At 43.6% G+C, this 15,454-nt stretch overlaps 1 protein-coding gene across 2 annotated transcripts; it reads right to left on the reverse strand.

Annotated features, from left to right (window-relative positions):
• Positions 1-4,404: 4,404 nt before the first annotated feature.
• CMPK2 (cytidine/uridine monophosphate kinase 2) lies at positions 4,405-10,284 on the reverse strand. 2 transcript variants are annotated; one of them, XM_087775715.1, is made up of 6 exons: positions 10,134-10,284; positions 9,897-10,011; positions 8,907-9,108; positions 7,523-7,756; positions 5,645-5,778; positions 4,405-5,534 (listed from the first exon to the last, which is right to left on the reverse strand). In XM_087775715.1, the coding sequence occupies exons 1-5, from the start codon at positions 10,227-10,229 to the stop codon at positions 5,658-5,660; spliced, it is 768 nt and encodes a 255-aa protein (XP_087631841.1). In that variant the 5' UTR covers positions 10,230-10,284; the 3' UTR covers positions 4,405-5,534; positions 5,645-5,657. The 2 variants fall into 2 exon arrangements, with proteins under 2 accessions (XP_087631841.1, XP_087631840.1); XM_087775714.1 differs by having other exon boundaries at positions 4,405-5,778.
• Between the last annotated feature and the right edge of the window lie 5,170 nt (positions 10,285-15,454).

Raw genomic sequence — 15,454 nt, forward strand, 5'->3', positions numbered from 1 at the left:
AGAGCAAAACCCATGTTATTTGGGCAATACACATACGTCGAACACAAAAATAATACATGAACTACATAATTAAGGAATGTGTATATAGCTCTTATGAGAACAGACATACTTAAGTAATCAGCTTCAGTAAAATATTGTTGTAGAGTGAGAAACCTCAAATGAAAATGTGAGCAGAGAGACATTTTCGCCAACCTCACACAGAAGCATTGCATCCCATTTTAGAGTGAAAACTAAAAATAGTCTTAAGATGTTTGAGGATTTCTTTTATGGAGGGGCAAGATGGGTATCAGGGGTGTCTGAAGCTTGTGTTGCCAGCACTTTGGACTGCAGGAGGGAAAGGGATGTTTCTAGGAGCTGCAGTCATGGACTGGAGTATTCACCCCAAAAGCTTACAGGCCAGGAACAAGGAGCACATGCAGCTGGATACATGTACAAACTTCAGAGACAGCAGCAGCACAGTATCTTCTGTGTGTCAATACACCAAAATCTGCTTGCACCAGCAGGTGAGACTCATTAGCGTGGTGCATCGTTACTTACTGCTCCAATCTCATACAAGTCTGACCAATACCACTAGAGCGAAGACTTGCTGGAAATGGTCCTCTGCGAGAGTATTTGTATCACCAACAAAAGTCTCAGAGTCGCTAGCCCAGGAGACTTAGAGCTGTGGGAGGTGGTCTAGATCCTCTACAGAATTTGTCTTCCATCCTCTCAAGAAAAGATGTGTCTGCTTGATGACAGCATCTTTCGTGAAAGAAAACTGAAAGCCCAAGCAAATAGGTAGACTGCACTAAGCTTTCACCTGTACAGCTGGCCCTGGGAAGGGGGAGAGCAGCAGAAAAAGTAAATTACCCCACTGGAGCTCATTCTGTACCTGCCACGTGCTTAAAACGGGGCTTTATCTGGCTGGCTCTTTTCATAAGCAATGAGTTTGTGGACATAGCATTTTGCGTGATATTTCCCCTGCTTTGGAGCACATGCCATGCACTGTCTCTATGGCTGAATAAAAGGTCATGACTGACCAGCTGGTAACGCAGAGTGCATTTTTACACTAATGGCAGGGTATTCTAGCTTTTGTTTCACATTACAATGACTGCATATTTACATAAACCTACATCTGTTTAGTTAAATTAAGCCAGAGGGTGATGATCTTTGTCTTTACAAAAGAGCTGATTTAATTTTATTGAACATAGCTTTCCATTTAAAAGATCAAAGTCAGTGCAGCCCCCTGCAGCAACAATTCAGTCTTATGTGTTTCTTCAAATATTCAAATTAAGAAAATAGGGGAACTGGGACTGAAAAAGCTAATGAATTTTAACAGACACCTAGCAATTATTCATTCCTTGAAAAAAAAATATAAAAAAGAGAAAAGGAAAATAAAAATAAAAACTCTTTGGGGCCTTTGTTTATCCTGAGCTTGAAGAGAGACATTTTTCCTTCCATGAAAGTCCCATAGAGTGTCCTGACTCTCCTGCCTCTGTCAGGAATTGATAGTGGAGGCAGCATGGACATTTTTATGCAACTAGAAGAAGAAGGTAGCAATGCTATGGGGAGATTACACAAAATGTGGAACAGTGAAGAAAACCTGGTGGACAACTGGCAACCTAGAGAGCTAGGTGCCATGTGTTAGTTCCAGGCACTCAGCACAGTGAACTCCTATTTGAGAAAACATCAGTTTGTATATAAAGTCGCTTGTTATCTCTACAGAAAATAATGGTAAAAAATCATGACTATGAAACTGTATCTGTAATGGAGACAGATATTTCATGTCTTCTGAAAGAGTCTGCGTATCACCTTCTAGCCTCTGACTTTGGGGAATTAGTCTTTGTCTTGCAAACTTTTACTTCGGGGGGGGGGGGGGGGGGGAGGGGCAGAAATGGCTGAATACCAGCCTTACATTTCACTGCTGAAGTTTGGTATTTGCTTACATGTGGTTTCCTCACCTCTCAGGCTGACAGTAGCACTTACTACTCCCAACACTGGATGAGCACCATGGCTACACCCCATGCTATGGCAGGATGGGACCAACAACACACCAAAATACACTCTTCGCTGCTCCCATCCTGTGGTTACCCCCTGTAGGAAACCTGGCAACATGGACTAAAAGCAGCTGTAGCATGTTCCATGTGAGCCCTCAATCTGGACACTGAGGAAACTGGACCCAAAGTCTGTTTTGGATCCAAGGAAACCTTTCCAAGAGATACATGTTGCTTCTATATTACATCTACATAATACATCCACATTAGCATTTCAGCTTGGATCAGGAGCACACTTTTGAAGCGTTCCTCCTGACTACCCCTCCTCACCATGCTTTGCTTCATGTTGTGGAACAGTCCTGGTGTCTGTGAACTGGACTCCATCCAGACAAAGCCAAACCAAAAGCTCTAGTGTAGAAACACACTTAACTGCACTACAGAGAGACCAGCTCATGTGACCAGATTAGAACTGGTCTGAAATAAATCTCTGGAATACATGGAGGGCACGCACTGCACCAGCTCCTCTGTGCTACAGATCTGCCCTACTTGTTCCAGGCCACCTGCTAATACAGACACAGCCCAAAGGGACTGCACTGCTGCTTTCTAACCCTCTCACTGCTTACATGGGTGAATAGTGCCATTTCAGGCACCATATGGTATCCCTGCAGGCCTCCAGCTGCCACTCTACAGATCAACAGCTCAACCAAATGTCTCGTGTCATATCTGGCAGCCCCACACAGACATCTCAGATGCCTTAGGGAGACTAACTGGCTGTGGACGTCTATGTTTAGGCAACTGAATACCATTTTATTTAAGTATCTATTCCCCTTTAGACCAAAAAAATGGAAGCAAATGAAATTAAAAATGAGAAAAAAGGTTCTTGAAATACTATGGTGAGTTCTACAAAATAAAATAAAATCAAACAAAATATCTTGTAATATTCTCTCATATAAAACTCTTGGAGACTTTTTAAAAACAACTAAAAAGTACAAAAAGTTAAATTTGGGCAAATGAAAGTATTGTTTTGAATTTCAAGAAACACCCAAACTTTACAAATAGTGTTTACTGTTCTGTAAGGACTGGATTCATTGACTTCAACAGAACTATTGAGGAGCTTGATATTAAGTTTCTGTGTGTGTACTTTACTAATCTAACACCCCAGATGCTCTGAGGACGGTAGTATCAGGATCTTTGCAGGATCAGGTCCTAAAGCTAGGTCTGTACTGATAAATCAGTAAATTATCAAATTGCTAAATTTACTGGGGTAGTAATAAAAGAAACATGCTTTGGCACGTCCTTTGCCCTGAGGATGACTGACAGAGAGCAGCCTTTGTCTGTGCTAGCAAATGCCTGGCCTCCAAAATGGGTTGGCCACAGGTAAACAGGGATGCTCCAGGGGCTGACCATGCTCAGGACTGTGTGGCAGAGGCTGGTGGCCACTGGCTAGCGCTGTGTTATGGGCTACCCTCCCAGTCTTACACAACGACTATGCTCCAAAGCTACAGAAAACCAGTTTTATCTACCAAGACATAGCCTAAATTTCTCAACCTGCATGGACGTATTTGAAGCTTCAGGTCTTTTAAGCACCGAAATCAAAATGCTGACCTCTTGTGGCCATCAGACTGCCCAGCAAAACAGCTTATAACACATGAACCCAGTGTTGCTCTTGCTGGGCGCACGATGGCAGGTGTTCGTGTATTCCTGCTTCTCCTCTCCCAGACCTGCCTGCATTTCAGCAGCCAGTGACAAACCTCTACATTTGTTGTAACTGTAAATTAAAGTAACAGTGTAATCTTTTTAGACACTGTGGACAAAAACGTGGCAGAAATGCCACAGAAATGAGACATATGATTATGCACATTAACACCCTGCATGTGGCACACAACCTCTTGCAGACCTTTAATTCTAACAAAGACATGAGAAAGGGACATGTTGGTTTGATCTACCTTGCTTTGCTGTTCTGTTAGTCTGCCTAAGTAGCTTTGGGTTGAAGAAAAACATGGACTATGAATATATAATGCATTTGTGTAATAGTGTTTGATGCCATTCATTGCATATATATTATCAGCACTCTTTTAAATACAAACCTACACCTCTAAGAACTCAGCATCAAAAACCAGGCAGTCTGGCTTCACGTTCAAGTTTGCATAAGGAGAAAAGGCTTTTAGTGGCGTTCCTCAGGCCAAGTGATCTCTTAACTGGAGAAGCTAAGGCCACAAAACATTAAGGGGAGGCACACTATTTGTATCCTAATAATCCATGTGCAGTCATGCTCCCTATACGTGAATTTCCTTCATCCAGGACGGAATACCTGAATGCTTCATAATTGCTAAAACAAGTGGAGCACCTGCAACTATATATTTCCAGTCTGCATGTATGGCAAATCCCAAGGCTACCGTTATACAAATAATACACTGAATACAACAGTGGATATTACTAGTATGTATAAATTTGTTATGTTAATAGCATATACTCACAAACATTAAACAGTACATGAATAAAATGTATTTTTAGAAGGTTTTTTTCTATTACCTTGCATATACAGATGGGATACAGCAACGGCAGTACTGAGTACATTTTTATTTACAGGACAGATTAATTGATAATTGCCCTGGCTTGACACACGAAAAGTAAGTAAAAATACTGTTTTGAATCAAATTTACATTTTAGTTATGTTCTTTCTGGATCTGCAGTTCATTTCTGACTCCACAAAGGCTTATCCATAGGTTTAGTTTTACACTTACGAGTAACAATAGTGAAACTAACATACATAAAAATAAGCCTTTGCAGAGCTGAAGTCTTGATAGTAGCCTGCTTTCACATTCAACATGGGCAAAAACCCATCTGAGAAAGAAAAGGTGAAGTGAAAAAGTAAAATCACTCCCACTGCTCAGATTCTCTGTGGTTTTTCATTTTACATTCTCTCAAAAAAACACAGATTCACATTAACAAAGCTATTAATAGGATATAGGAAATGCTTTGTAGAAAAATACTTTAGCAATCGTATATCAATATTTTTTAATTTCAGGTTCTTCTCAGGTCTCTGTTTCTAATATGTCAGCATCCTCCTGTTTCCCTCTGAAATGAATTGATATTTCTGTTACATATGTTGACAGGCTTGGACTTTATTACTTAGAAGCCTGGATGCTTATGGGCCCTCATTTAAGACACATTTTTTGCAGGATGCCCATCACAGCAGCAGCTGCTCATCCTCTGTTCAGTAAACAACACTGGGCCACTCGATTCTTTGCTCCTCAATGTCACGATCATTTTATTGTTTTACTGCTGGATGACATTTCAGCCTCTCCTTGGGCACCTAATGCTCCTGCTGCAGTCCAGTGAATTCTGGTACACAACAGATGAAGGAACAGGTTCTCCTGGTGACGAAGATGCAACATGATAGCGTCTTGAAATGTCACAGTGTCAGAGAGCACTCAGGTACTTCGTACATAACCGTAGTATGTCTGTGGCTTTGCTAAGAATGCTGAACAACGTGGGAGTGGTAATTTGCCTTATACAGTACCAGCAGGCAACGGTGAAACAGATAACCTGCCCAGATGACTGTGGACAGAAGAAAGAGAAGATTCTTCTGTGGGACAAAACACATCACAGTGCATTTTCAGGTAGCAAAAATAAAGGGACAATAAAAAGTACATTTTAAGTGCTATTACAGAGAAGTTGCTTTCATAAAGCACAGTGGTTTTCAATTAGTTGTAGCACTGTCTTGAGAACCTCTTCCTTGGAGGGGCTGGCATCAACCTCTTGACACGCAGGATCCACCATCCTTCTGTATGACTCTTCAACTCTATTTAAAAACCAAACAAAAGAAACGAAACTGCAAATTGCAGGGATATGAAATGGCATTAGTCATCAGTCTGGGAAGAAAGTGTTTGCACTGCAGAATGGAATCTACTGCAAAGAGCAATAAACCATTAGTAACTATTACAATGTGAACCTCAAAGCGCATAGTTTCACTGACACTGAATCCCACAGCTCTATCCATATTCACATGGCATGGCATTAAAGTATTTCTTTCTTTACAGCTTAGCACTGGATAGCGTCTGATACAGCAGTACAGTGGACAGCCTGCTTCTAACACCTGAGTTAATTTATTCAGAGCCCGCTAACGTGTCTCCAAACTATATGGCATGGCGTTGTGTAGGTATGTTCACTGACTGATCTCAGCTTTGAGTCACTGGAGAACTGGATTACAGAGTTGACACATCGTTTAACCTTTTCCTCTGATCAACTTTGCTAACCAGATGAATACCGGAATGAAATTCAGGATGAAAACCTCCTTGCTTAGACCATAACCCTTCTCATAATGCAGAACTCTCCCACATTTAGTCTATGAGGATATGAATGAGAATGTGAATATAATTGTCTATGTTCCCACAAGAATTAATAATGCCAAACCTTCAGGCCACAAGTCGTTAAGACCAATCAAGCAAGATTCTGAATGTTCTCACATCCAGGTTGACATAATTAACAAGTAGAAATAACCAAAGACTCTGTCGGGAATTAGAAGTAACAGAATTAAAACATGAAAGATTCTTAAATGGCAGCATGTTCCCTTGGCTCACCCATCCCTCTCCAGGTCCCGCTATATGAACTGCGTATCTGCATGGAGCTTCTGTCGGAATTAAGCAATGGGTATTTTTAAGGTGTGTCATCAGAAGAAATGTTAACACTCTAGAGGTAGATTTCAGTTTTGCAATTTGTACATACGGACACCGACATTCAGGTGTCTATACTGAGGTATCTACATGAGCACTAGGTATTTAAGTCTCCACTGTAGACAATGGTGATCTAAGCAATATATTTGGCAGACCCTAGACAGCAATTCAGCGCACCCTGAAGTAGGATCCCTAGGGTGCAATTCAGTAGCCTAAGCAAATGTATCTAGTACTGCTTGAGATGCCCTGGACTATCTCATTTAGCTTCCAGTTGCCGGTCCAGAAAGGGTCCACAGGTTCTGCATCACATCTGCCAACCTCATGCAGATATCTCAGATCATATCAAATGGCTCTAGATACTTATGCTTAGATCACTGGGCTCCAAGCGGGTGGTGAGCTGAATCATTTCAAAGGCTGCATTGAGCGTATTGATTATATTAGGACCTGAAACACTTCGCACAACTAAAGACATCTGCAAGAGGAGATCTAAATTTTTTTCTCCTAATCTGGAGCTCAAATCCAGACTTTTCTGGGGAAGCTATGCATTTCAAGTTCTTGCTTCCCAGTTCTGGAACTTTTAGGTCTCTGTCCTTCATGACCTCAATAAGAAAGGTGCTACAATACAAGCAGCAAGTAGCAAAATACAAGTATTTTAACTCCAAGGTCCTTCGAAGGAGAGCAAAGTTCTTTACCTGCAGCTTTCAAACATTTTCAATCAGAAGTGACAGAATTTGCCCTCCTTGTCAGCCATGAACACTTTCCCAAAAAATACCAACCCAAATCCTTGTCCCAGTAATGTGAGTGGGACATTTTGCTACTGATCCCACAGGAGCCAAGATTGCCTCCATCCTTTTATTCCTCATTAAGGTGTACCTTTGGCGAAACAAGCTGTTAGCTTCCAGCTCAGCTTCCTCCTTTGTTTTCTCCAGCCCCCGATGCTGAAGTCTCCGGACTCGCTCCTCAGGGTCAACAGTCAGGAGAAGAACAAGATCAGGTTTAAGCAGATCCTCAGGCCACTTGTACACCTCATCATGAACTGGTGGAAGATCCTGTACTTTCCCATTTATTTCAGTGGCAATTGTGTAGGCAGCTGTGCTGTGCCAGTATCTGTCAGGAAAATACAAAACAGAGAGAGTAATTTTAAAGAGGACACTAATTCTTCAGTAATATAGGAGACAGGTGTCAATATAATGACAAGTGCAATAAGGACTAGGTAGGTGACAATGTGATTTTGAAGGAAACTGTAAAGAACAAGTCTGTGACATCCATTTTTTCTTAACAGAGCAATAATACACAATGCAATATTCAGAATTACTGTGAATTATTAATTAAAACATATGTCAGAAGTTACACATTAGGCAAAGAGTGTTCTGGATACTCCTATCAAAAGAAAGTCTTCTCATATAATGAGAGAGATCAAAAGAAGAGTTGCATCATATGTCCAAACTCAACACTCCGAGTCTCTTTGTTGTGGTTCCCATGCTACTTCATGCAACAGATTTGGTAGACAACATGCAGTCTTCAACCACATGTGAATGAAGACGGACTTTATTAATGGTTACACATTTCACTTGCATTTAACGTTGCCACCACTATGAGGCACTGTATTTTATATATTTCAGTGGTTTTGAGGCTGGTTAAAAATGGCACTCACACACACGCAAACAACTTCTGTGTATGTGTGTTGTGGGGGTAGGTTACAATACATCATCTGAAACAAACCAGGGGTTTCAAAGTGCATCTAGACTTTCTTTATGAAGAGTAATATTGAAAGCTGCCTACACAGTTGGTGAAAACAAGAAACGACATAAAACCAAAAAAGTGGGAAGCATATTTCTGGCTTTACGTCCTCAAAGAGTAAATCTACCTAAAACTCGGTCATTCTAATCCACCCATATCTCAGACACTTCTTAGAGACAGCCATGATCAGCAGCCTTCATCCTCCTCAGGTCTGTCACAGGTTTGGCTGAGGCTGCACAGTCCATGCCTCCACTATTCCTAACCAAAGAAGTAACGCTTTTCATGAGTGCTAAAGCCAGTTATGAGTATTACACTGACAGATGTCCCCCACCTTACTGTTATCATAACTATTACACTTTAGAAGGTTTAATATTTATCTGACAACCTGCAAAGTAGCACTTCCAAAAAAAAAAAGAAAAAGGAAGAAACCCAGAGATTATCATTGACAACGTCTTCTTGTAACACTGAACAACTTTATGATGGCACTGATATAAGAGGTTTTCTTAACTATACAAACCTGTCTATGATCACAGGTGCCTGAGTGGATGCTTCCGCTATTTCTGAAGCAAGAATGTAGTTGCCTGCAGCATAAAATGCTCTTTTAATGGGTGCTGGCTCATCATCAAATATTGCCCTCCACTGGTTGATGCAAGCTGGTGGAGACCTTAGCAGAACGCCATTCAGGGTATCCTTGACAGACTGGGTCACAGTGGTTTTGCCTGCATTTCATTTACAGAAGGAAACATTTGTTATATTACATATATTACAAATTAGTTTTGAAAACTGAAAAATACTTCTATCTGTTCACTTGGAGCACATGTTCTGACACCTGACTATGTAACCTGAGTATCTTGTGATAAGGTTTTTCAGTGGAAAACGATCATGAGCCTGGTTTCAGGAATTATTGCTCCACTTCCTAGTCTCAGGGCCATCATCCCCTCCCTCTTGCCAGCTTTCTGTCTTCACTCCTTTAAATGTATTAAATGCATGGCAATTTCTCAATATGTCCATTTACAATACTTTTCTAGGTCACAGTTCATGTGGATGTTGCAACACTGTGCTCCAATACTTTCTTTTTAGAGGGCATTTTCAGTTCTCTTTGCAGAAAATGCAGAAAACAAAGTTATTCAGAGGCAACTAATATTTCTCTCCGAGACAAACTGCTGCCAGTTTCCCAGACTACCACTATTTTAGTTCATTTATTTGAAAACTCTCCGGTAAAATATTTTTCATCATCTGCACAAGAAATTTAATTTCCAGTACTCCACTCTTTGTATTTTTTCATTTACATAGATAAGGAATTCATCCACTGAAGGAAAATTAGCATAGACTGTTTCATCTTTTACAAGTAAGAGAAGACAGACTGGGATTTGTAATTACTAATTCTTTCAAATCTGTCACAGGTTTCCAGGATTTTCTGAATTTTTAAGCCTTGTGCCTGGCTGAAAGCCACGGCGGTTGCTCTTTCCAACAATTTCTCATCGGCCGTTCTTCACATTGCTCTTACCCGTGGCATCCAGCCCCTCAAAAACCACGACGGGAAAACCTCCCTTCTTCTGGTGCTCAGGACACTTCTCCAGCAGGTCGAGTACTGCTCCAGCCTCCGGGATCCGCGCTGCGCACTGCAAGGAGAGATGGGACCCTTCGCACCCGCCCGCCGCCCAGGCTGCCTTCGCGTCACCCCGGGAAGCTGGAAGAGCCAAACCCCGTCCCCCCGCACCCCCGCGGCCCCGGCGGCCCTCACCTCCCGCAGGCGGTCGCGGACGGCGGGGGCGTCGGGCGGCAGGGCGCGGCGGAGGGGCTGCGGGACCGGCGGCCCCGCGGCGCAGCACCGCAGCATCGCCGCCGACAGACGGGGCCGGCGGCAGCGCGGAGAGGGGCGGGCGGCGGCGCAGCCAGCGGGAAACGAAACTGGCCCGAGACAGCGCCTGTCTACGGGGAAATGCCCGGCAGGAGAGGGCTGCTCCTCGGAGGGGAGGGTTTTCGGCCTTCCCCCCGCCCCCGCTTTAGGCGCACTGGAGTGAACAGGCTCGGTCCCCGCGGGAAATGGCTCTGTCCGTGGATGGGCTGGAAGTCAAAGTGAAAAACAAGGTCTTGGCCTGCCCCCCCCCCCCCCCCCCAAGCAGAAAAGAGTCACATTCCCACGGACTCCAGTGGCTGAATCCTGGTGGTCTCCCAGGAAAAAAAAAAAAAAAAAAAGCCAAGCGCAAATGCACTCTGCTGCTTCGGACTGGCCCGAAGAGACAAGCAAGCCATAAACCAAATAGAACTGGTTTGCTGTGTTGCAGTACCCAAGTAGCACCGAGCTGTCAGGGCATACTGGTAACTTAACCCCATTATTCTGTTACTCAGTGCCCTGATAACAAGACTAATGGACTCAAATAATTTGGGACATAAAACAGACTCTAATAAACCTGAAGTGTTTTCATAACTTTGTGATGGCCAATTTCATCTCAGGGGTAGGAACCAGAAGCCCTGCAAACAGCTGTAACAGTTAGTTTCTTGTCAGCTGCTGTGAGCCATGGTGCCCAAAATGTGGATTTTGAGTTTTCAAAATATGTAACTTGAAACATAAGAGAACCTGCGCCTCTACAGAATCCTATTTCTCCCTTTCATAGAATCACAGAAGCATAGAATTGTCTGGGTTGGAAAAGACCTTCAAGATCATTGAGTCCAACCGTTAACCTAGCACCGCCAAGTCCACCACTAAACCATGTCCCTAGGCACCACATCTACACGTCTTTTAAATACCTCCAGGAATGGGAACTCCACCACCTCCCTGGGCAGCCTGTTCCAGTGCCTGACTACCCTTTCGGTGAAGAAATTTTTCCTAATATCTAACCTAAACCCGCCCTGGCACAACTTCAGGCCATTTCCTCTCGTTCTATCGCTTGTTATTTGGGAAAAGAGACTGATCCCCACCTCACTACAACCTCCTTTCAGGTAGTTGTAGAGAGCAATAAGGTCTCCCTTCAGCCTCCTTTTCTCCAGGCTAAACAACCCCAGCTCCCTCAGCTGCTCCTCATAAGACTTGTTCTTTAGACCCTTCACCAGCTTCGTTGCCCTTCTTTGGACACGCTCCAGCACCTCGATGTCCTTCTTGTAGTGAGAGACCCAAAACCGAACACAGTATTCAAGGTGCGGCCTCACCAGTGCTGAGTACAGGGGGACGATCACTTCCCTAGTCCTGCTGGCCACATTATTTTTGACACAAGCCAGAATGCTATTGGCCTTCTTGGCCACCTGGGCACACTGCTGGCTCATATTCATCTGGCTGTCTACCCCATCCCTCAAATGTTGGTGTGCTGCCCCCAGTGTTGGTGTGTCACCCCCAACTTCCAACAGTTGGAAAACTGCCACTTAAAGATATCTGAAGTTAAGCTTCTGATCCATCTTCTGAAAGAATATACTCTACAACCCGGTATGCTCTATAAGAAGTTCCTCAGAAACTTGATGTCTTCCTCTGGTCAGCTCAAATATGCTGCCCAAATATCTTCTGCTTGGTGTATCTGCAGGGAGAGGGGAGCAGCTGGTAGGCAGTATCGGTTAGCTAGAGATCAGCAGCAGGTACTAAAACTGGCTTTTTCAGGCGCAACGTGTCTTTTTTTATACCTGAGAACTCCTGTGTTGTGTCCACATCACTCAAACACATGGCTATGGCTCCTGGGTATGGATGCCAGAAGACACAGGGCAAAATATGGCTCATTCTATAATAAGCCAATAGATGGTAATTTTAAGAACATAATAATATGCACTACTGAACCAGACTAATGGCTCGTCTCACCCAACTATTTTGTCTCCAGCACTGGAAAAATGACATGCTGTGCATAAGCCTAGCTTATCCATGGTCCCTTCCCCTAGTCCTCGTGCTTCTCCGGGATCCACAGTCACTGGATTAGGAGTGTTAGATAGCACATCTTCACCTTTTCCTTTCAGCACCTATTTATGGAGCCTTGCTCCGTAAATCTCTCTGAAACCCTTGTTGACTCTGCAATGCAGTCTACCTCCACAAACCCCTGTGGTCTCAAATTCCAGCAGTGCACAACCTGTTGCATATAAACAATTTTCTTTTGTCTGTTTTAAACTCATATCCTACTTGTTTCAACAAGTGCCTCCTAATAATATTGCTGACTTTGGTGAATAACAGTTCAACATTCAGCTTATTTATCACCTTCATGGTTTTGTAAAAGCTCACTCAGATTTTCCCCCCAGCTTTCTCATGTCAGAAATGAGAGCCCCTATCTCTTGTAACATAGCTGCTTCATTCCCTTGATCATTTAGATGCAGGGATAACTTCTTTAACTCCGTGAGGTCCTGCTGAGATGTGGAGACCTGAACTGTACCAGTAGTCAAGGTATGGCTATACATACCAAAGTTTCACAGAAAAGCAAAATAATGTCATCTGCCTTGTTCTCAGTACCTTTCTGGATGGTACTAAGCTTTCTCTTAACTTTTTTTGCTGCTGCCTCCCACAGAGCCATTGATTTCAGAGGAGTAGCAACAGTGACTCTGAGATCTCTTTCCTGGGATGTAAGGACCAGTACTGAGCTCAGCATTAGGTATACAAGGTTTCGATTATTTTTTATTACATTCATTGCTTTACCTTTATCTACACTGAAACTTATCTGCCACTTCTCTGTTCATTCATTTTTTTGAGGTCCCATTGACTTGCAGCCAAGTTTCGCTTCAAAAGTGTTCAAAAAGCTGACCGTGTTCCTCACTGATCTGTCTGGCACCTTGCCCTTCTGTTTTTCTGCTTTCCTGATGCCACTGTTGCCTTTCTGCTCCCTGCTGACTAAACGAAAAGAGCTTACTTTCGTTTTTCCTTTTCCCCTCCCACCGCCTTCATATAACCTTGTTTACAAGCATTCCTGAGCCAAGCTGGTGATGCTTCCTTCTTCATTTATAATATGCTTATGAGATCATTTATAATAGGTGTATGACGTCTGTCGTCCTGGGTACTTATTTAAAAGTATATTCTTGCAAGCTTTTAGGTCTTTCCCATCAGATTATACACAAACAATTCAGGTAAAAATACAGGAAAAGAGAGTTGCCTTTTATGTCCAAGACAGATCTTTGTATTTAAAATCAGTGTACAGAGTATGAATCTGTTTTGAAATTAACTTATGGTAAGTATTTTTCAGTTAGTTCACCAGGACCTTTATCATTTTGTCTTCTGTATAACATGAAATGATGCTGAAGAACAAATATGCTGATTATGTGAAAAACACTGTTCTGGAGCCTCTTCACATGTTTGAGGGCCCACTGTGCTTGTATGTACCTACAGGGAAGAGATACAGACACAAGAAGCTGCATGACCATTCAAAAACTTTTTGATCCACCCAAAGTGGAAAAAGAGGAAAAAACCTGAAAATTAATCAACCTGTAACTTTAAAAATACAGAATCATAGAATCATAGAATCATTTAAGTTGGAAAAGACCTTCAAGATCATCAAGTGGAACTGTTAACATAGCACTGCCAAGTCCACCACTAAACCATGTCCCTAAGCACCACATCTACGTGTGTTTTAAATACCTCCAGGGGTGGGGACTCAACCACCTCCCTGGGCAGACTGTTCCAATTCTTGATAACCCTTTCAGTGAAGAAATTTTTCCTAATATCCAATCTAAACCTCCCCTGGCACAACTTGAAGGCCATTTCCTCTTGTCCTATCACTTGTTACTTGGCAGAAGAGATCGACCCCCACCTCACTACAACCTCCTTTCAGGTAGCTGTAGAGAGCAATAAGGTCTCCCCTCAGCCTCCTCTTCTCCAGGCTAAACAACCCCAGCTCCCTCAGCCGCTCCTCATAAGACTTGTGCTATAGACCATTCACTTTCTTTGGACACGCTCCAGCACCTCAATGTCATTCTTGTAGTGTACTGAACACAGTATTTGAGGTGCGGCCTCACCAGTGCCAAATACAGGGGGACGATCACTACCCTGGTCCTGCTGGCCACACTATTTCTGATAAAAGCGAGGATGCTATTGGCCCTCTCGGCCACCTGAGCACACTGCTGGCTCATATTCAGCTGGCTGTTGACCAGCACCTCCAGGTCCTTTTCTGCCAGGCAGCTCTACAGCCACCCTTCCCCAAGCCTGTAGCATTGCATGGGATTGTTGTGACCCAAGTGCAGGACCTGGCACTGGGCCTTGTTCAGCCTCATGCAGTTGGCCTCAGCCCATTGATCCAGCCTGTCCAGGTCCCTCTGCAGGGCCTTCCTACCCTCCAGCAGATCAACACTCCCACCCAACTTGGTGTTGTCTGCAAACTTACTGAGGGTGCACTCAATCCCCTCATCCAGATCATTGATAAAGATATTAAACAGAACTGGCCCCAGTACTGAGCCCTGGGGAACACCACTTGTGACCAGCCACCAACTGGATTTGACTCCATTCACCACAACTCTTTGGGCCCAGCCATCCAGCCAGTTTTTTACCCAGCAAAGAGTATGCCCATCCAAGCCATGAGCAGCCAGTTTCTCCAGGAGAATGCTGTGGGAAACGGTGTCAAAGGCTTTACTAAAGTCCAAGTAGACAACATCCACAGCCTTTCCCTCATCCACTAAGCAGGTCACCTTGTCATAGAAGGAGATCAGGTTAGTCAAGCAGGACTTGCCTTTCATAAACCCATGTTGACTGGGCCTGATCCCCTGGTTGTCCCATACGTGCTGCGTGATGGCATTCAAGATGATCTGCTCCATAACCTTCCCTGGCACTGAGGTCAGGCTGACAGGCCTGTAGTTCCCTGGATCCTCCTTCCGATCCTTCTTGTAGATGGGTGTCACATTTGCTAACTTCCAGTCAACTGGGACCTCCCCAGTTAGCCAGGACTGCTGATAAATTATGGAAGATGGCTTGGTGAGCACCTCTGCCAGCTCCCTCAGTACCCTTGGTTGGATCCCATCTGGCCCCATGGACGTGTATGTGTCTAAGTGGTGTAGCAGGTCACTAACCATTTCCCCTTGGATTATGGGGGCTTCATTCTGCTCTCCATCCCTGTTTTCCAGGTCAGGGGACTGGGTACCCTGAGAACAACTGGTCTGACTATTAAAGACTGAGAC

This window comes from Nipponia nippon, unplaced genomic scaffold, assembly GCF_047370975.1.
Source record: "Nipponia nippon isolate SJK-2023a ecotype South Korea unplaced genomic scaffold, ASM4737097v1 scaffold_4, whole genome shotgun sequence".
Taxonomy (NCBI): Eukaryota; Metazoa; Chordata; class Aves; order Pelecaniformes; family Threskiornithidae; genus Nipponia; species Nipponia nippon.

Excerpts from the sequence above, each read along its gene's own strand:
- CMPK2 (XM_087775715.1), bottom strand. The coding sequence starts at position 10,229 with ATGCTGCGGTGCTGCGCCGCGGGGCCGCCGGTCCCGCAGCCCCTCCGC. Across the intron at positions 10,012-10,133 it reads TCCGCGACCGCCTGCGGGAG|TGCGCAGCGCGGATCCCGGA; the intron begins GTGAGGGCCGCC and ends CTCTCCTTGCAG. Across the intron at positions 9,109-9,896 it reads TGAGGGGCTGGATGCCACGG|GCAAAACCACTGTGACCCAG; the intron begins GTAAGAGCAATG and ends AATGAAATGCAG.